General features: G+C 44.9%; 1 protein-coding gene across 2 annotated transcripts in view; it reads right to left on the bottom strand.

Annotated features, from left to right (window-relative positions):
* NAA25 (N-alpha-acetyltransferase 25, NatB auxiliary subunit) overlaps window positions 1-8,539 on the bottom strand; it is a 63,780-nt gene extending 55,241 nt beyond the window's left edge. Inside the window, exon 1 of one of the 2 annotated variants that reach the window (XM_037133467.2) lies at window positions 8,429-8,536. In XM_037133467.2, coding sequence (XP_036989362.2) covers window positions 8,429-8,486 — 58 coding nt within the window. In that variant the 5' untranslated portion in view covers window positions 8,487-8,536. Of the gene's footprint in view, window positions 1-8,428 lie in introns of both variants that reach the window. The other variant, XM_053669775.1, reaches the window with a different exon arrangement.
* Window positions 8,540-21,304: the final 12,765 nt, after the last annotated feature.

Below are 21,304 nucleotides of genomic sequence, written 5' to 3' on the forward strand. Positions count from 1 at the left end.
TGCCCACACCGGAACCCTGGGTTGCACAGTCTGCCTTGCTTCCCAGTTGTTCCTCCCAGTTTTTATCTGCACACAAATGTGGGACCACCTGGTCCACCAGCCACTGCTGCACCTCTTCTCTACCCCAGCTGTCCATCTCCGCCCCTCCTACCGGTCTGGATGAATGTTTCTTCTTTAAGTCCTTGGCTGTCAGACTTCCATACAGTTTGGTTTTCTGGCAGTTATGGTTGTTTTCTGTTTGAACCACAACCTTAGTATTAAAACAACACTCTAATCAACTAAGCTACCAGGCCAGGGCTCTGGTAGCCAAGCTTTAACTTTAACAAATAGACCATATTCCTTCAGTAAAATGTTTAATGAGTCCTTACTTTACCACAGAGTCAAATATAATTCACTGAATTCGAAAATAAGAGAAAGTTTTACCCATCGCGGGGAATGGAGGAGATGAAGTCCAATAATATCAGGAATGGGCAAGGAGGGTGGGGGAAAACTCTGAAATTCTGGTTGAAATAGAACTAGTACTAACTTTGAAGAAAAAGTGACTTTTAGGTTCCCTAAGCTATGGATCCATTCCCGATCTTATGAATATGGAGACCTGTCATAAAATAGTGTTAAGCGGGGGAGCAATCTATTATTAAAAAGTCTAACAAAAGTAAAGATTCATTTCCAGATAAGATCTAAAAGAAGATGGGAAGTATTTTAAATGGGAAAAGTGCTGGCTGCCAATTCGAAATATGGAAAGATGACCAAACCCAGGGCAGCCACAACCAGTACTACCACCAGTTCCCAGGCCCTCTTTCCTCAACAAGGTCCCGTGTCAGCTTAGGGGCAGGCAACAAGGCACAGATAATGCAAAATAAATTATCTACTTTGCAACAATGAGAGAGCAACAGCAACTCTCATTCATTGCTGGTGAAAATATGAAATCGGTAGAGCTACTTTGGAAGACTGGCAGTTTCTTTAAAAACTGAACATTTAACAACATGAACCAACTACCCAAATGAGCTGAAAATTTACTTCCACACAAAAACCTGCATACAAATGTTTATAGCAGCTTTATTCATAACTGTCAAAACTAAGAAGCAACAAAGACACCCTTCAATAGGCTAATGGAGAAACAAACAGAGATACATCCATTCAATGGGACATTACTTGGGGATAAAGTGAACTACCATGCAACATAAAAACATGGAGGCCCTGGCTGGTGCGGCTCAGTGGACTGAGTGCCAGCCCACTAACCGAAAAGTTCATTGGTTCGATTCCCAGTCAGGGCACAGGCCTTGGTTGTGGGCCAGGTCCCCAGTTGGAGGCGTACAAAAGGCAACCAACTGACAACCTATTGATGTATCTCTCACACATCAATGTTTCTCTCCCTCCCTTCTCCCCTCTCTAAAAATAAATAAATAAAATCTTTTGAGGAAAAAAAAAAAAACACAGAGGAAAGTTAAATACGTATTGCTAAGTGAAAAAAGGCAGTCTGAAAAGGCCACATATTATATGATTCCAAGTTTGTGACATTCTGGAAAAGGCAAAAATTATACACAGTAGAAAAATCAGTGGCTGCCAGGAGCTGGGGGAAGGACAAACAGGTGGAGCACAGGAGATTTTTAGGCAGTGAAACTGTTCCATGTGATACTGTGATGATGGATACATGCTATCCATATTCGTCAAAACCCATAAAATGTACACCGCAGAGAATGAACTCTAATCTATACTAGTAAACTATGTAACAGATGTAACACACTAGTAGGATGTTAACAGGAGAAACTGGGGCGAAAGGAGAAGAGTGTGGGGCTGTACAGGATCTCTCTGTATTTTCTGTTCATTTTTCTGCTCTAAAAATAAAGTCTATTAATAGGTAAATTTAATAAATCTTAAATTTATAAATCAATAAATTTAAAAATAATAAAAGCAAAGATTCATTTCCAGAGAAGGAAAACGAGAAGTGTTATAGCTGGGAAACAGGGTGGCAGTGGTTGATTCCAAATATAAAAGGATAACTGAACAAAGACCAGTTCAGGAATTGACGACCACTACTGGTTCCTCATTGCTCATCTAGGTCCCAAATCAGCAGAGGGACAAAGAAGGCACAAACAATTCAAAATACTCTATGGCTCTGGAGGCCCAGAGTGTCCCAAATAATAAACAGACTATCATTTTACCTAACAGTTTCAATTTTTTTCCCAACAAATACTTTACTAAAACTTTTGACAGCCACATAAGCACATGAGTTTCATCTCTTTAGTCTTCACTGAACTTAATATTGATGAGCGCCAATAATGCTAGGTAAAAACAGTAAAAAGAACCCTTACTCTGGAGGTAATTACAATCTACAAAGGAAGATCAAAGATTTAATACTCTGGTAGAGAGATTGGAGAATCGAAGTACTCAGAAAGCATTCACTCTTGGCCTGAACACCCAAATACCTAATGCCTGTTTTCTTAAATCCTTACTTAGCTCAGCCAATAGGCCTTCACTTGGCCTTTACAGAATGTGACAGGGACACTCCTGCTCAATAAATGATGCCTCTTCCTAAAGACCTGATGCTGGTCTCATGCTGAAGTCAGTTCTGAGTTACTTCTGACTCGGTCCTACAAGATTTCAGGTTTCAGAATGTATCTTTAATTCTTTTCAAAAAGTACACATCTTTGCTAAGATGCCGTACCTTAGGATCTGCCCTTAAATGCATCAAGCCCGAGTTCAGGACTATAAAGATACTGAACATTTTTCCCTCTGTAGTTGACAAGGCTCTGAAATTACTGTTCTACCTCCCCACACCCTCTTCTCTGGAAATGGTTTCTACTGCCTGTGCCGAAGAGGTAGGACTGGATGACCATGTCTAGTCCATGTAAGTGTAGCCCAATGGGATGGACATTTGATCCAAGCGGGATAAATCGGCTTTCTTCCTGATAATCTGTAACTGCAACACTGAAAGCTGGGGTCAGAAAGCTCTGGGGATATCTAAAGCTCATTCGGAAGGCAATAAATATGAGTCTGAGGTTACCAGTAGCAACTCAGGAATTTCCATTTTTGAAGGGGCCTTAGTTAGGGCTGCAAGTTGGTTGATGGGGGGCAAGGGGTGGTGGTGAATAAAAGAGTTATATCCTGACTCTTCATTTACATAACATTTGTAAAAGAATAAAAAATATCAACCTGCCCTGGCTGGTGTACCTCAGTGGACTGAATGCTGGCCTGAAAACCAAAGGGTCACTGGTCTGATCCCCAGTCAGGACACATGCCTGGGTTTCCAGCCAGGTCAAGTCCCCAGTAGGGAGCGTGTGAGAGGCAACCACACATTGATGTTTCCCTCTTTCTCCCTTGCCCTCTCTAAAGATAAATAATTAAAATCTTTTTAAAAAATCAACCATGTGAGGGTACAGTAAAATGGACCTGTCTGCCCCTTGAGTTATTTCTCCCCCGCAATATTCAGAGCTATCTTTTAAAATGCAAGCGTGATTATCCCATTTCTCTAGTTGAATCTCTTCAGTGCTTCCCACTGTCTGTATAACCAATTTCCAAATCCTTAAAATAGATTACAAAGGTCTGAGTGTGTCTACCTCTTAGGTCCCCAAGTGGAAGAAGCTCCTTTTACACACTCACTCTCTCCATCTTTGCCTACTTCATCGCCTGACCAGCCTCTGCTCTTCTTTGGTGCTCAGTGTTAAATGTTACTTCCACAGTGAACCTTTTCTTGACTTGTCCCCAACAGCCGAGATGCCCATATCCTATGCTCTCATGGCAACCTATACGCTTCCCTCAAAGTCCTTAACACAAATGTAATGATTAGGTATACTATCATTTAAAAAATCTGCTGAGCCCTGGCTGGGTGGCTCAGGTGGTTGGAGCATCATCCTGTACACCAAAGGCTGTGGGTTCGACTTCTGATCAGGGCACATACCTAAGTTGCAAGTTCAATCCCGACTCAGGGTGTACATGTGCGCGTGTGTGTGTGTGTGTGTGTGTGTGTGTTCTAAAGCCTCTGGGAATAATTTTTCTTTCAAACTTCTCTATTTCTATTTTGCAATTGCTGTCCCAGCAATTCCTGTATTCTGACTATCACTTCCACGCCACTAAACCACTTCCCCCAACCACTAAAAATTTTTTAAATTAATAATGGTAGGAGAAAGCCCTGGAGCCCACCAAGTCACATGACAGCACAAAATCTGTTAAGCCCTGGTTGGTGTGGCTCAGTGGACTGAGTGCTGGCCTGCAAACCAAAAGGTCTTTGGTTCAATTCCCGGTACGGGCACATGCCTGGGTTGTGGGCCAGGTCCCCAGTGGGGGATGCATGAGAGGCAACCACACACTGACGTTTCTCTACCTCTCTTTCTCTCTCCCTTCCTCTGACTAAAATAAATATTTTTTAAAATCTGCTGAGAACCACATAGCACAAGAGAATCATTTTAGCAAAAGGAGCATTAATAATAAAGGAAGTGTTCTAGCAAGGTCAAGGGTGATTTTCAAAAACCAAAAATGCAATACCCGAACTTACCAAATTATGAGTAATAAGATGCACTCTGAAGATGTTTCAACTAATCATTTTTCTGCACAGAAATACTGTCTTAGACCCAGCCACTGAAAACAGAGTTTCAGCCCCTCACATCTCACCCCACCACAATTTCACAATTACTCACGCTTACAGCCCTGTCCACTGCTACCCCAAACAATATTCAGCAAGAGCTGAAGACGGGCTAAACAGCTGTAAAATCCTAAAGCCCTGGCAATACAAAAAACGCTATACGCCCTGACCAGCATGGCTTGCCTGGTTGAGCGTCATCCTGCTAAACAAAAGGTTGCAAAACAAAAGGTCACAGCTTCAATACCCGGTCAAGGCACAGGCCAAGGGTTGTGGTGCCCCAAGGCAGCCAACTGATGTTTTGCGTCTCTCCCGATCTTTCTCCCTCCCTCCCTCATCTCTAAAAATAAATAAATAAAATCTTTTTTAGGGCTGGACTCTCCAGCGTCAATGCCTGTGTCAAAATCCCAGCTCTCAGCACGTTAATCTCTGGCCTTTAGTTCACTCCTGTCACAACAATTTTGCCTACCCATTAGGATAGTTAGCACGCAAATAAGCACTCAACATTGATATTCCTTGAACTTTTGGCTGGTGGGCAAGTACCACCATGAGTGAACCTGTTCACTGGTCCACTAATCAGTGTCTGAATTCAAGGAACAACAGCGGTACTAATGTATTCAAACTTAAAGCAGGGGCTGTACCAAAGTCTGGAGGTCGAAAGTCAAAAATGCTGCTCTGGCCAGGTAGTTCAGTTGGTTAGAGGGTCATCCTGACACACCAAGGTGAGAGATTCAATCCTGGTTGGGCACATACAAGAATCATCCAAGGAGTGCATAAATAAGTGGAACAACAAATCGGTGTTTCTCTCTCTCTTCATCCTTCCCTCCCTGCCTCTCTTGCACTAAAATCAATATACAATTTTTTTTTTAAGTCAAAAGTGCTGAAGTCAAGGACACTCTGTACCCTTTCTTTTCCTATTCCTGTCAGTTAATGTTAATTGCTTTGGAATTCCTACAGAGTGTCTTCTAATCTTCTTCCTGTGTAACTGTAACAAAAGCTTGTAATTCTGGCTTCACTTTTGATAATGACATGTCACTTCTGGTTAACACAACCTGATATTTAGCAATGTGAAATGAACAAGGTTTTTCTTCTTGGATAGTTCAAAACACTATGAATTCTAAATGACTTATGGGGCACAAAAGGCATTTTCTTTGGTCCTCAAGAACAATTTTTAGAAATCCAATTAGTTTAAAAGTATTAAAACTTGCTTTTGGGGGAAGACTTTTCTGTACGTCCAGTCATTTGCCCTCACTGAAGATTCCAAATAATAAATACCCTGGCTGGTGTGGCTGAATGGATTGAATGCTGGCCTGTGAACCAAATGGTCACTGGTTTGATTCCTAGTCAGGGCACATGCCTGGGTTGCGAGCCACGTCCCCAGTAGGGGGTGTGCTATAGGCAACCACACAATGATGTTTCTCTCCCTTTCTCCTTCCCTTCCCCTCTCACTAAAGACGGATAAATAAAATCTTAAAAAAAAAAAAGAAAAGAAAAAGAAAGAAAGAAAAAGATTCCAAATAACTTGCTTTTGGGTCTTTTACTTGGCGTGGAGAGTCGGTAAAGTTACTTGTAATCCTATTTTTGGGAGATAAGTAACTGCCCTTCAGCGTAAAGAGGGAATGGGGACAGAGTGCAAATTCTCAGGCAGAGCCCCAGATCTGCATTAAGAACCAGTAGAGTAACAAAATGTTCCATTGGCCAGGCAGCCCACTGAAATTTCAAAGGAACTGCAGAAGATACTGAGCACGGGGCAGGGTTATGAAGGCAGTATGGTCCTTGGACCTGGGAGACCTAGAGACCATTTCAGAATGCCTGAGGTGAAAAACAGTCATCATGAAACTCAGATGTTACTTGGCCTTCTTCATCTTCTCAGTGTTTTCTAACTACAAAACTCAATGAACAGAAAAACAGAAGCCCATGAGAACCCACATGTCTTTTATTGAAGATATTCACTTCTAATGTATTATAATTTATGGATTATAGTAAAGATGACTATACACCAAAAAAATATTTTGAATCTTCTTAGTTAAAAAATAAAAATCTGCAGGCAGCTGCTGCACAGAACAGTAATGCGCCACACACCATACAGTCTGGATTCAGTGCTTCCCTCCACCCCGCCCCCTGCATATTTCATCCCTGCTGTGCGAAATGTACTGGAGGGCATACAAGGATGCAGCTCTGGGAAGTGGAAATTAGAGTCTTATCTCTGCCACTCGCCACCTGTGTGGCCTTAGGCAAGTCAGTATCTTCAGCTCAAAGTAAAGTGGTTTCCAGCATAGCGGTTAAGGTTAAGCGGGTGAGCCTGGGGCAGTCAGCTGAATGACTTCACACAAATTAACACACCAATAAACCCAATCTTCTGCTTTCTGAAAAAGGGGGGGAAAGAGGGATTAGGGGAAAAAAACAACCACCTCCTGAGAATATCTGAGGACTAAATGAGATAACCCACATAAAAAGTCAAGGCCAGTGACTGACATAATTTACAGTCCACACACATCAGCTATTATTACCCATCTCACAGAGTTGTTAGAATCACATGAGGTGTGAGAGTAAAGCATCACACAAATTACAAAATAAAAGGAGGCCCAGATCTGGCCAGGTAGCTCAGTTGGAGGGTCCTCCCAATACACCAAGGTTCCAGGTTCAATCCCCAGTCAGGACACATGCAAGAATCAACCAATGAATGCGTAACTAAGTGGAACAAAAAAAAAATTAATGTTTCTCTTTCTCTTTCTCTCTCTCCTTTCCTCTCTCTCTCTCTCAAATCAATAACTTTTTTTAAAGCAGACCCGATTATGCCAGAGAAAGAAAAAAGAAATATAAATAATCTCAGCCATGAGGAGAAGCCTCCATTTAGTAACAATCACGCTACCAGCACGAGGTCTTATTTTACAAAAACCACTGACCTTCAAGCTTTCCTCACCATGAACTGAGACAGACCAGGACCACACAACCATCTATGAGGAAAGGAAATGCAAAAGGGACCACTGTCCAATTACAGCACTTATCCGTTATTGAAAAGGTGTTTTCTTCCTGACTCAAATCTGTGACTTTTCACAACCAGGGTGGGAGGATGACATCAAGGTCTTAAAACTGTGGGCTGAGATAAGCGTTAGGGATGGCGGGAGGTCCACTTAGCACGTGAAGGCACGCTAGAGAAAACCAGACAAGAAATGCCCTTGCAGCAGTCCTGCAAAAGCCCCTCCGTCGTGAGCGACCACAGTCTCTTCGCCGCTATTCTGGCTCCAAGGCCCCCTGCCCCCGGCCTCCCACGTGTGCCCAGAGCGGCTGTTTCTCCACCAAAAAGCTCTGAACTGGGAGCCTGGAACACTGGCCTGCTCCTGCCTGGATCTGGGTGACCTTGCGTCAGCCCCTTCCCCACTTTAAACCTCTCTGTTTCTCCGTGTGCGCCCAGCACAACCAATCAGACAACCCCTAGGCTCCGTTCCCGTGGGTGAAAAGTCTTTAGTGCGGCATCTTCCCTCGAATAGGGTGTTCCACCCAGACGCCGGAGTCAGCTTCCACCTGCGGGAAGACGTCGAGTCTCCTTCGGTGTGGCCCTAAGGTCGCAGCCTACGGGTAGCGCAGGTATCAGCGAGAGGAAGTACCTCGCACAGGCCAGCACTGCTGACCTGCCGCTGCCCTGACCGCGCTGCTGCCACCTCAGGGCTAAGGAAGCGCCGCCGGCGCCTACGCGAGGCCCGTGGCTGCGGCCTAGCGGCCCCGCGCGGCCCGCCCCCGACGCCCACGAGCCCCGCTCCCGGACCCTCAGCGCCCCTCCTGGGCCTTTGCCTGGGCCTCGGCAGCCCTCGGCGCTTCCGGCCGGCGACCAGGCTGGCCACAGGCACTCACCGTAAATGGGCCGGAGGCGCCTGTCGTTAGGGTCCTGCACATGGCCCCGCGTCGCCATGATGACAAGCGCAGAACCACAGTGCGCAGGCGCGGGGCAAGCCCCCGGGAAAGGGCTGTTAAAGGGCCAGTGCGGATCTCGCCCGTCTATCGCGATGGGACGCGACCCAACGCACCTGCTGCGAAAGCGATGACACCCCCCCGCCCCGCTTTCACACCCCAGTTTCCTGTTCAATAGGGACTTTTCCTCCCCTGCGATGGTGGAATCAACCTAGCTAGTAGAGGCTGCAGTTGCTGAAGTGGTAGAGGCGGCTGTTGCTGTTGAAAATCCCTCCGGAGCTACTTGCTGGGGAGTGAGGACGAGAAGGGAGAAATTTGGTCAAAGTTAGGACTCGGCCGCTCCTGCTTATCCTATTTATCCTCTGTGCTGAAAGACCAGTTCTCCTTGTCTTTAATTGTTGAGGAACAGGGAACTCCTCTGGGAGAACGAGTTCCAGATCCTTTGACCCCTCTCCTGGGGCCCAGCCAAGGAGGAAGCATCTCAGATGAAGAGTGAACCAGTCAATTACGCACACCCCAGTAAAGCTGGCAGAAAAAAGTAATTCAGTCAGTGTGTGTTGCAAGTTCTTTCAATGTATTATCTCATAAATGCTCTTAACAACCCTAGTATCTTCCTAGGTGGCAGACATTTTTTTTTTTATCAATGGGTTAGTTTATTCATACAATTAGTTACTGAGTACCTGTTACATGGCGTGGTCTGTTGTAGGCACAAAGGATATATCAATAAATAGACAGTCTTTGGGGGGGCTTTACTTACAGTGGAGGAGACAGACGATTAAATGAGTGAAATAGATGTACAGGGTGGGCAAAAGTTGGTTTACAGTTCTGAGTCCGTAAAAGAGTTAATAAAGCTATTGTAATAATCATATCCTGCTTGTCTTTTTCCATGTGAATAACAGTAAACCTACTTTTGTCCACCCCTGTATATTAGACACAGGAGCCACCTGGAAGTGCTCCCAGTAGCCAAAACTAGAACTATTTGAGCAATATAATTCATAACCTAGTTGTGAATTATAGCCTGAAGTGTAAGATAAACACACATAAGCCCACGCTAATATGAATTTTTTAGAAGATTTTATTCATTTAGTTTTGGAGAGAGGAGAAGGGAGGGAGAAAAAGAGGGAGAGAAACATCAACGTGCAAGAGATACTCAAAACATCAATCAGCTGCTGCCTTTCACATGCTCCCAACTGGGGATCTGGCCAGCAACCCAGGCTTATGCCCAGATTGGGAATTGAACTGGTGATCTTTTGGTTCCCAGGCCAGCGCTCAATCCACTGGGCCACACGGGCCAGGGCATGAATGTTGCATAAATGAATAAAAAAAGAGACTAATTGTCATTATAGCATTTTGTGTAGCTACTTCCCCCTCCAGAAAGTGAAGCTTCATTTTCCCCTCACCACTTGAGGGTTAGCTGGAATTATTTACCCATCTCCAAAGACTTGAGTGTAGAAAGGGAAAAATAATAACCTCACAGGTGAGAAGCCTGGTAAAAACTACCTTAAGTAATTGATCAAAGTTAACATTATCAATGAAAATTATGTTGATACGTACCCCTGCGTGATGTGAAGAGAAGGGAACTAGACTTCTGTAGTATTTTTCCAGAAAACCCACGAACCCAGACTAATGTTAACGACACCATTAAACAAATCAAATGGAGCAACATTCTACAAAATACCTGACCAGTACTCTTCAAAACTGTCAGGGCTGTGAAAAATAAGGAAACAATGAGAAATTGTTACAGATCAGAAAATCTAAGGTTACATGACAACGGCATATAACGTGATATCCTGGTTGGAATCCCGGGGCAGAAAAGGGGCATTAGTGGAAAAACAGTTAAAACACAAATAAAGTCTAGGGATTAGCTAATAGTGTTTTGCTAATGTTGTTTCTTATTTTGGTGAATGTATTATAAGATGTTACCATTAAAGAAAAGTGGGCGAGGAGTATATGGATACTTTCTATACCCTCTTTTCAGCTTTTCTGCCGATCTAAAATAAAAGATTTATTTCTTCCAAAATAAGCGATGTTAAATGTATCATTTTAATAATCAGTGAGAGGGCTAGTTTTAAAAAACCAAATGCACTATGCCCCCTCATTTCAGCTCTGTACCAAAGCTAGCTAAGAGAGGAAATTTCAGTAGCACAGAGAAATTCCTATTGAGAATGAAGGCCCACTAATAAAGATATAGACTGTGATCCTCGGAAAATCATTCCCAAAGCTTTGGAGGCTCTCAAATACCCCAGACAGAGAAGTTGTTCTCAGGGAGGGGGCAGGGGGTGGGGTTCCCAAAATGTGGTCCCCTATCACCAACGTCAGTATCACCCGGGAAACGTGTTAGCCGGGCACTGCCCCAGACCTGCTGAATCAGAAAACTCTGGCAATGGGACCTGGCAATGTGTCTCTGTGTAAACCCTCTGGTGATCTGGATTCAGACAAGTTTGATTCTCTGCCTTAAGTCAGAGGTGGGTAAACTTCGACCCAGGGGCCAAATCTAGCTTACTACATGCTTTTTGTGTAGCCTCTGAGTTAGGAATGGTTGCTACATTTTTAAATGGTTGTGAAAGAAATCCAAAGAATATTCAATGACCTGCGACAATTCCATAAAATATAAAGGTCAGTGTCAATAAACAAAATTTTCTAGAACACAGCTATGCCCATTCATTTACATATTATCTACAGCTGCTTTGGTGCTATAATGACAGCCTAGTAGATGAAGCAGAGACCAGGCGTAGAAAGGCTAAAGTATTTTTTTAAAGATTTTATTGATTTATCTTTAGAGGGGAAGGGAAGGAGAGAGGGAGAGAAATATCAGTGTATGGTTGTCTCTCTTGCGTCCCCTGCTGGGAACTGGCCTGCAACCCAGGCTTGTGCCCTGACTGGGAATCCAACCATGATCCTCTGGTTTGCAGGCCCACACTCAATCCGCGGAGCTACACCAGCCAGGGTGAAAGGCTAAAGTATTTACTACCTGGCCCACCACAGAAAAAGTTTGTCTAAATACCCCCAGGGTAGAGTTGTCAGGTAATTGAACAATGTGATATTTGGGACATACTTATACTAAAATGATATTCAGTATTTACCTGAAATTCACATTTAACCAGGAGTCCTGTAATTTATTTGCTAAATATGGTAACCCTATCTCAGGGAGAACTCCATGCTCTCAAAATCACGCTAACCAGCAAGAATGAAGGTCAGAAGCCTCAGGTAAGCTGACCCCAGGATCCCTCTGAGACGATGTGGCCAGGTATGACCAGGTGCAGGTTGGGCTTGCACAAGAGAGAAGCGGGAGGAGACCAGGCTCAGGTAGGGTGAAGAGGAACAACATTCGTTCACGGCTGTGCACAGGAAAGAGCCAGTGAGTCACCTGAGTTTCAAGAATTTCCCAGAATGGAAAAATACAGCACCCTCCAAGGGGCACGGAGGAGGCTCCTGGCCGGGACTGTGGTTGCTCAGTGAGGTTCTTAGGTTACCTGTGTTGGCCTGGCCCCAGAAGAATGCTGATGGGCTCAGCACCCTGTGCCCTGACCTTGGTGAAGACCAGAACACAATGGACCTACCTAACAGAGGCCTCTCGATCCTTGAGCCACCATCCTGGGTAAAACATATTTCCTTCCACCCGGAAAGCCTGTTGGGCATCCAGCTGGGATGCATTGGCCCTTCTCTTTTCCCTTTCCTACCCCTTGTCCTCCAGAGCCTAAAGCTGAAGCTGTGACCTGGCTGTGGGCCTGTCCTTACCTGCTCCCTGAGAGGCAGCTTCCACACCCTTTGGCAGGCATGAATCATTTCAGCTAACAAATGAGATGACCCACAAGGGAGCCAAAAACCCATTTTTCTTGCTGTGCGTTTCAGAACTTAGAACTATGAGCACTGACATGGGAAAGTGCTTGGCACGCAGCAGATGCTCATTAAATGAGCCTTTGCATTTTCTTGACTTAGAACAGGGGGCACGCCCTTCATTCTTTTCCCCTTTGGTGGCAGATCTGCTCCGGTGAGAAACCCTCTCACTCAAGGGCCGTGACACACAAGGGTGCATTGTGCCTGCGTGGCTGGAGGACACAGGGTGGGGATGCCTCACTCGCACGTAGTGACTGTGGGTATGTCCACCCGATGATTTTCTAGTTTTCCTTTCCCTTCTGTGACTACGTTCCAGTATCTGGTCCCAATAACCCTCCACAGAATAAACATATCAGTGCATGCTTCTTAGTTTTTGTGGCAGATTGCTCGCACTTTTGACAGTAGAATAAACAGCAGCTCTGACTCTGAAATCAGACAGACTTGGGTTCAAATCTGGACAATGCCATGTATCAACTGTGTGACCCCGTGCAAGTGACTGGAGAGCTCCAACGCTCGGGGTCTGCATTTGTAATATTATGGTACTAACAGGACCTACTTTACAGGGTCGATGCGAGAAATAAGTGCTATGATCCAGGAAAAGAAACAGGCAGAAAGAGAGCACTCAACGACAGTCATGCACTGTCGTTTTCTTCACTTAAAACTGCAGAAATCACCTCCTGCTACTTTGGGACACCGAGAAAGGAACTGTCCCCATCTGGCATATCCTCTATGCGGAGTAATATCTCGGAACCTCCCGTAACACTTTGCATAAAGTAGGCTGAAAGAACAAGGTACAGAATTAAAGGTGGACAAGGCAGAGAAACATAGCCCTGGGAGCTAAGAGTTTGGGAGAACCAAGGTTACGGTCTCCCTTTGTCCAACAATTGCTGTGTTGACCCTGGGCCTCATTTTCCCCATCAGAAAAAGGTCCCCTCTAACCTTTTCCCTCTCTGCAGCCTTTGTCCACGCCGGCACTTCCAATTCTGTCCACCAGATGGCATATGAATGCCACGTTGCCCAGGCTACTTTCCAAATCAGAAAGGATCTCATTTTTAACTATTTTTTAAATAAAACGTAGCAAATATGAAATCTTTGTAAGCTATCTCTTTATAATTTTATACTCAAATTTATTGCTGTCATATTTACATATCATAACATTCACCCATTTTTAAGTGCACAATTCGATGATTGTTCAGTGCATTTCCCAGTTTGGCAACCATGGCAATAATCCATATTTAAAACATTTTCATTACGCAAATAATACCCCTCTATAAGCTATCATTTTTTAATTTTGAAATACTTCAAAACGTGTAAAAGTAAAAAGAATGATACCCATGTTCATGTATCACACAGATCTAACAAATGCTAACATTTTGCCAGCATAGACTTTTTAAAATTAAACTCACTGGAGTGATTTTGATTAATAAGATGATATAGGTTTCAAGTGTACAATATGATGCCTCATCTGCATATTGCATCGTGCGCCCGCCACCCAGAGTCAGATCTTCTTCCATCACCATGTATTTGGTCCCCTTTGCTACCTCCTCCCTCCCTTCCCTCTGGTAACCACCGCACTGTGGTCTGCAAGTGGAAATTGAGTGCCTTCTCTGTGTCTGAGTGTGCTAGGCACCAGGCCAGGAATATGTGGCTCTTGGCAGCTGCTGGGAAGTAAACGTGGGAGGAAGGGAAGAATTGGTGGTAAAGACTCAAGGAAAAGCTGCATTCGGTATATTCCCTTAGAGAAAATAATCCCTAGCCTTGATCGGGGGCTGAGGCTGGGGGGCTGGAGGGGTGGGGCGGTGTGAAATGGGGTTGTGGGGGAGACGGTGAGGGGGAAGTCCATGCTGGTTTTAAAGTTTTGTTGATTTAGTTTTAGAGAGTGGGGAAGGAAGGGAGAATGAGAGGGAGAGAAACGCTGATGTGAGAGAGGAACATAGATTGGTTGCCTCTCGCATGCCCCCAACCAGAAACTGGCCTGCAACCCAGGCGTGTGCCCTGGCCGGGAATTAAACCAGTAGCTTTTCGGTTTGCAGGCCGGTGCTCAATCCACTAAACCACACAAGGCAGGGCATGCTGGTTTCCCAGACTTGGTAATGATACCTTTGGCCAGAAGAGAGGGATTCCCCTCCCCATTCCTGGACAGGACCTGAGCTTGGCAGCGCAGGTAAAGGCAAGGCAAACTACCTCTAGAGCTTTGTCGACATTCCATTTCAACCCAGCCACACCAGCCAGGGCTAATCTTTCAGAGATGTTCTCCTAGTAAACTGGGAAGCAGGTCCTCTCAAAGTCTAGCTTAAATCTTTTCTGCTGCTGCTATAATCACCAGGTCTGTTTGGGTCAGAAATAAAAGATGGGTAAACTTTTAAAATTTCTGCTGCTGGGTATCAGCCAGTACTAGTAAGGCACCTCAGGGTGGTGGGTGAAGTTTGAGCTCCTCATTATTCCTACTTTAATCCTTGCTCCCCTGGACAATGTTGTCGGTCTCCCGGCTGTAAACTCTGTATTCAGAACTTCTGAGTCACCCATGCAAGGGAAGAGAGTGAGTTGTTCCCGGGAAACAGGATCACTAGCCTTCTGTTTATTTATCCGAAATGTATTTATACCAAGTTGGCAAGTGAGCGGGATAACTGGAACTCTCCTACACTGCTGGTGGGAATGTTAAATGATACAATCACTTTGGAAAACAGTTTGGCAGTTTCTTGTAAAATTAAAACATAGACTTAGCATGTGATCCAGCAATTCCACTCCGAAGTATTTATCCAAGAGAAATAAAAACACATGTCCTCCTAAAAGACTTCGTACAGAATGTTCATAGCAGCCTTAACCATTTAAGCCAAAAGTTAGAATCAACTCCCATGTCCATCAACACAAACTGTTGGTACATCCATCCAGAGGGTGGACTGATACCAGGCAATAAAAGGGACTGGATTATTGATACGTGGAGGGAAAGGGGCCACATCCAAACCTCACAAGCTCCAGGGGAGGCCTGCGTGGTGGTCTTACAAACGCAGAGGCCTAAAGCGACCACATAGGATGGTCCGAAATGAAAAACTCTCTAACTAAAAGCAGGTCATGGCGGGCAATCATGTCCTGGCTGGGATCTTTCCCCAACAAAGGTCAGTCTGTACCTTAACTGAGCCTGTCTGTTGTCTTCTGGCATCTAGGAAAACACACCTTCGAAATGTCAAATTTCCTTCTTCTGGACCCCTCCAAGCACTGGCAGCCCGCCAGGGGGAGACCACAGATTCCCTCATTGTCATTGTTACCATGTCAGTTGTTGACGGTTGCTGTCCTGTGCCCACCTGTGTAAAACACGTGTCTATCATTTTGCTCTTCATCCACTTCCAGAGGTGCCCCCTTCTCCAGTTTGCTTCCTCCCACTCTTCCCTTACCTGGCACCAGTGGATTTTATGTAACCCACTAATGTCTCCTCTCTGGATTGTAATGTATAAAGTAAAGTGCAAAACTGCCCTTCTCCAGAGCGTGCTCTCTACTCCTTGCGGTTTTGCTTCCTGGCAATTGTCATCAATTCGGCTCAAATAAACTCACAAGGATTCGCTGCAGGTTTGAATGTTTCTTACATTGACAGATACGATCAACAGCGTGAACAGACCTCAACCCCTTGCCCACTGAACGACACTGGACACAGCAGTGGACATACCGTCCGGTTCCACTTGCATGGAACTCCCTCTGCAGCCATAGAGAGCATATTAGGGGCTGCCAGGGTCTGGGTGAGGGGTGGGGAGGGACACACAAGGCATCAAAATAGTCTACATCCTGACTGTAGCTGTCGTTACGCATGTCCAACCCACTGTACTGTGCGTTTAACATTGGGACGTAACTGTTTGTAAATTATGCTTCAATAAAACTGGGGAAAAAAGGGTAAAAAGGAAAATACATATCATACCATAGATTATTCAACCAAGAAGTCATACAAAGCAGTCAGCAAGTCTAAAAAATCTGACGTATAATTCTCTCATCAAAACACTGTGTGCGAGGCAGGAGCAGAGGGAGAAATATGGATTCTTTCCCCGCTCCTCGCAGCCCCCCCCCCCCCCCGCTTATCCTGGCTGGATAGCTCAGCTGGTTAGAGCATTGTCCTGATATGCCAAGGTTGGAGGTTTGATCCCAGGTCAGGGCTCGAACAATTAGTGCATACATATGTAGAACAACAAATCAATGTCAATATCTCACTCTCTCTCTCTCTCTCATCAATAAAAATCCCTGGCTGGTGTGGCTCAATGGATTGAGCACTGGCCTCTGAACTGAAAAGTTGCTGGTTCGATTCCTGGTCAGGGCACATACCTGGGCACATTTGGGGGTGTGCAAGAATTAACCGATCAATGTTTCTCTCCCTCTCTTTCTCCCTCTCTCTAAAGAGAAATAAATAAAAGCTTTAGAAAAATAAAATCAACTAAGAAGTTATCGGTCACCTTGAGATTGGAATCACCACAGTAATACCACTTGTGTGGGAAACTCTGTTTCCATGTTCAGAAACCTGTTTGCAAACAACCTAAATTCCTTGCAGGCAGAGACGACACCTACTTATTGTGACCCAAAGACTCACGATGTTTTAAAAAAACCCGAAATTCAACTAAGTGAATTTGAAGAGCTAATAGGCTCTATTAAACGATTCATGAACTGGGTAACATCCCATCCAGCAGCTAGTCCTCCCAGGGTTGTGCCAAATGGAAGGTTATTATAGGAAAAAGGGTGGGCCAAGGAGCCACAACAAGGAAAAGGAAGCATTGTATGGGGCCAGGACATCTTTTGGGGGGGGGGGGGAAGAGAACTGGAAGTGTTTTTATCATGCAAATTGTCTCTTCTTTCTAGGTGTTCAGGGTATAGAGGGGCCCAGGTGACAGATTACCTCCTTGGTGTTGACCAGAAAATTCCAGAGAGGTTGATTAAGATTTTGTTTCTGGAAGGGCTGACCCTGCACTTAGATCAGGTGTTAAATCTAGGTTTGGGTCCTGGGTGGTGTGGCTCAGTGGATGGAGTGCAGGACTAAGAACTGAAAGCTTGCCAGTTCAACTCCCAGTCAGGGCACATGCCTGGATTGTGGGCTGGGCCCCCAGTTAGGGGGGTGAGGAAACTGAGCGATGTTTCTCTTGCCCATGATGCTTTTCTCCCTCTCTTTCTCTCTCCCTTCCCCTCTCTCTAAAAATAAATAAATAAATAAATATTTTTTAAAAAATCTAGGTTTGGTATGTCGGGCTTTTTATCATGAGCAATGATGGTATTTTGGGCTCATGGTTTTGAGGAGGAAAATGCCAGAGCCTCTGGTGATAGATGAGAGGCTTAAGTGATGAAGACTTGTGGAAAGCTGTTATTCGAAGAACTTGACTGCATTATCTACAAGACTCTAGGAGGTCAAGGAGCAATTTGCCTTTGTGCCCTAGGGCATCTGCAAGCCAGTGGAGATGTAATCTGAGCCACTATGTTTCAGGAAAGCAGATAAAGAATTGTTCCTCAGCAGATAAAGAAATACTAGCAGCCCGCAATGCTTATCTGATGAACCTTTTCACCAACCTCTTGCTTACCCTTCCTTACCTTCTCCCTACAAAAAGGTCAGCTTGAGATGAGATGTTAAGACGGTTCTTTGTTAAGAGGGTGCAGAAGCTGCTGTCTTCTCAGATCGCTGGCAGCTGAATAAAGCGCCCATAAACATTCAGTCCCTGTCCCTACAGAGTCGTTCTGGTGGTAACAGGCAGCACAAACACTGACTTTTTCTTTTCCCATTTCAGTTTTCCCTTTCAATTAACATCACTGGCCCTGCCTGCGTAGCTCAGTGGATTGAACACCGGGCTGCAAACCAAGGAGTCACTGGTTCAATTTCCAGTCTAGGGCACATGCCTGGATCGTGGGCCAGGTCCCCAGTGGAGAGCATGTTTGAGGCAACCACACATGGATGTATCTCTCCCTCTTGTTCTTCCTTCTTTCCCCTCTCTAAAAATAGATAAATAAAATCTTTAAAAAAATTAAATAAATCAACATCACTGTATGTTGGGGGTTCATATACTCCTACAGGTCTTCCACACAAGGGTGTATTTATTTACTCAGTTCTGATGCTAAACACCTGGATTTAGCACCTCACTCCACAGGTTTAAGGGTTTAAGGGTCCCTGTGATAATGGTTTTTGTCCCAATTCCTGGCTCAAGAGCTTTTAAAACCCATGGAATTCCCTGAGTGTTAGGGCGGACAGAGTTTTTTTGTTATGCATTATAAGGTTGGTGTGTCACAACTGAGTTTATACTAATCAGGTGACTCTTTTGTTAAAAAATTGTTATCTCTATATCTAGTTCTATTTTTTTTAATTTTTATTTTTTAAAATATATTTTATTAATTATGCCATTACAGTTGTTCTATTTCCCCCTTCATTCCCCTCCACCCTGCACACCCCTCCCCCACCATCCCCCCCTTTAGTTTATGACCACGTGTCTCAAGTTCTTTAGATTCTATATTTCCCATACTATTCTTGCCCTCCCCCTACTTTCTGCCTACCATCTATGCTACTTATTTTCTGTACCTTCTCCCCCCTTCTCCTCCTCCCTCTCCCCTGTTGCTAACCTTCCATGTGATTTTCATTTCTATGGTTCTGCTCCTGATCCGTCCTCTTAGTTTGCTTTTGTTTTAGGTGTGGTTGTTAATAACTGTGAGTTTGCTGTCCTTTCACTGTTCATATTTTTTACCTTCTTTTTCTTAAGTAAGTCCCTTTAACATTTCATATAATAAGGGCTTGGTGATGATGAACTCCTTGAATTTGACCTTATCTGAGAAGCACTTTATCTGCCCTTCCATTCTAAATGAAAGCTTTGCTGGACAGATCAATCTTGGATGTAGGTCTTTGGATTTCATGACTTGGAATACTTCTTTCCAGCCCCTTCTTGCCTGTAAGGTCTCTTTTGAGAAATCAGCTGACAGTCTGATGGGAACTCCTTTGTAGGTGACTGTCCCCTTATCTCTTGCTGCTTCTAGGATTCTCTCCTTCATTTTAATCTTGGCTAATGTAATGATGATGTGCCTTGGTGTATTTCTTCTTGGGTCCAAGTTCTTTGGGACTCTCTGAGCTTCCTGGATTTTCTGGAAGTCTATTTCCTTTGCCAGAATGGGGAAATTCTCCTTTATTATTTGTTCAAATAAGTTTTCCACTGGTGGCTGTTCCTTTCCCCCTTCTGGAACCCCTATAATTTGGATGTTGGAGCGTTTAAAGATGTCCTGGAGGTTCCTAAGCCTCTCCTCATTTTTTTTGAATTCTTGTTTCTTCATCCTTTTCTGTTTGGTCATTTTTTTCTTACTTCTGGTCCACTCCCTTGATTTGAGTCCCAGTCTCCTTTCCATTACTATTGGTTTCCTGTGCATTTCCCTTCATTTCAATTAGTTTAGCCTTCATATGTTCCTCTAATTTGTGACTAAAATCAACCAGTTTTGTGAGCATCCTGATCACCAGTGTTTTGAACTGTGCATCTGAAAGTTTGGCTATTTCTTCATCAGTTAGATTTATAAGCTCTGGGGCTCTGAGTTGTTCTTGAGCCATGTTTTGATCTGTTCGTGCCTATTACTGTATGAGGAGTGGAGTCTTAAGTGTTCACGGGGTGGGGGGGCACCCAGGTCGCTGGTTTGTAATGCTGTATGTGGGGGCGGGGTCAGAGAGGGACAATGGCAGTTCCCTCTGTCGCTTCCTGCCACTGGGGCCTGCACAGTTCGTCTCACTGATCGCTTTTTCACCAGTTTATCTGCACTCAAATGTGTGACCGCTTCTCCACACCTGGGATCTGCCCACAGCTGCTGGTGCACCTGGGTCGCACGCTCAGGTCGGTCTGGTGGATCTTTCATGCCTGACCCTGCTCTGCTGCTGGCTCTGCCCCTCTTACCGGTTAGGCTGAAGGGTTCGTTGTTGTCAGACTTCCGTGTAGTTCAATTTTCTGTGGTTTGGCTGCGTTTTTGTTGCTAAAACTTTGTTGTTTTTAAACTTGGTTGTGCGAGAAGGCGCAGTGCTTCCACCTACGCCTCCATGTTAGCAGAAGTCCTCTAGTTGTATATTTTTTAGAGAGAAGGGAAGGGAGGGAGGAAAGGAGGGAGAGAAACATCCACAAAAATCAATAGGTTTCGAGTCTCTGGGAATAGAACGTGCAATATAGGCACATGGCCTGACCAGGAATCGCTGTGCTGGACTCCCACCAACTGAGTCACACTGGTCAGGGCCCAGTGAGGTGACTCTCTGTGGGCCCCTAGATAGCTTCAGGATGGGGTTTGGTTACCAGAGGAATCAAGTGTGTTAATGATTGGAACTTTCAACCTCACCCCAACCTCCTCCAGGGAGAGGAGAGAGGCTGGAGATCGAGTCAGTCACCACCAATGGCTCACGATCTAATTAGTCGTGCCCATGTGATGCAACCTCTACACACATCCCTCAGCTACAGCATTTGGAGAGCTGCTGGGTTAGAGAAGCATCCAGTGGCCAGGAAGGGGGTGCACGCCGACTCCCTGGGACAGAAGCTGCAGTGCCCAGGACCCACCCAGACCTCGCCCTACCCACCCTGAGCACCCTAAACACCTTACCTGGCTGTTCAGCACGTAAACCGTATCCTTTATAACACTCTCCACAATAAACTAGTAAATATAAGTAAAGCGTTTCCCCGAGTTCCATGAACCGGTACAGCGCATGATCAAACCTGAGGAGGGTGTTGTGGGAACGCTGGGTCTGGAGCTGTTCGGTCACAGGCACAGGTGACAAACTGGGCTTGCGACTGGCAGCTGAATGGGAAGAGGGGACGGGTGTTGTGGGACTGAGCCTTTACTTAACTTGCAGACTCTGCTGCTAACCCCTCAGTGTCAGAATTGAATCAGACCATAGGACACCCGGTTGGAGTCCAGAGAGTTGGTGCGAGGAAAAACTACACACTTGTTGACAGACGCAAATTGCTGTCAGTGAACAAACAGATCTTCCTATTCTCACCTTTGGGAGTTTCCAGGTGAACC

The sequence above is a fragment of the Artibeus jamaicensis genome, unplaced genomic scaffold, assembly GCF_021234435.1.
Source record: "Artibeus jamaicensis isolate MK-2021 breed Jamaican fruit bat unplaced genomic scaffold, CSHL_Jam_final contig_525, whole genome shotgun sequence".
Taxonomy (NCBI): Eukaryota; Metazoa; Chordata; class Mammalia; order Chiroptera; family Phyllostomidae; genus Artibeus; species Artibeus jamaicensis.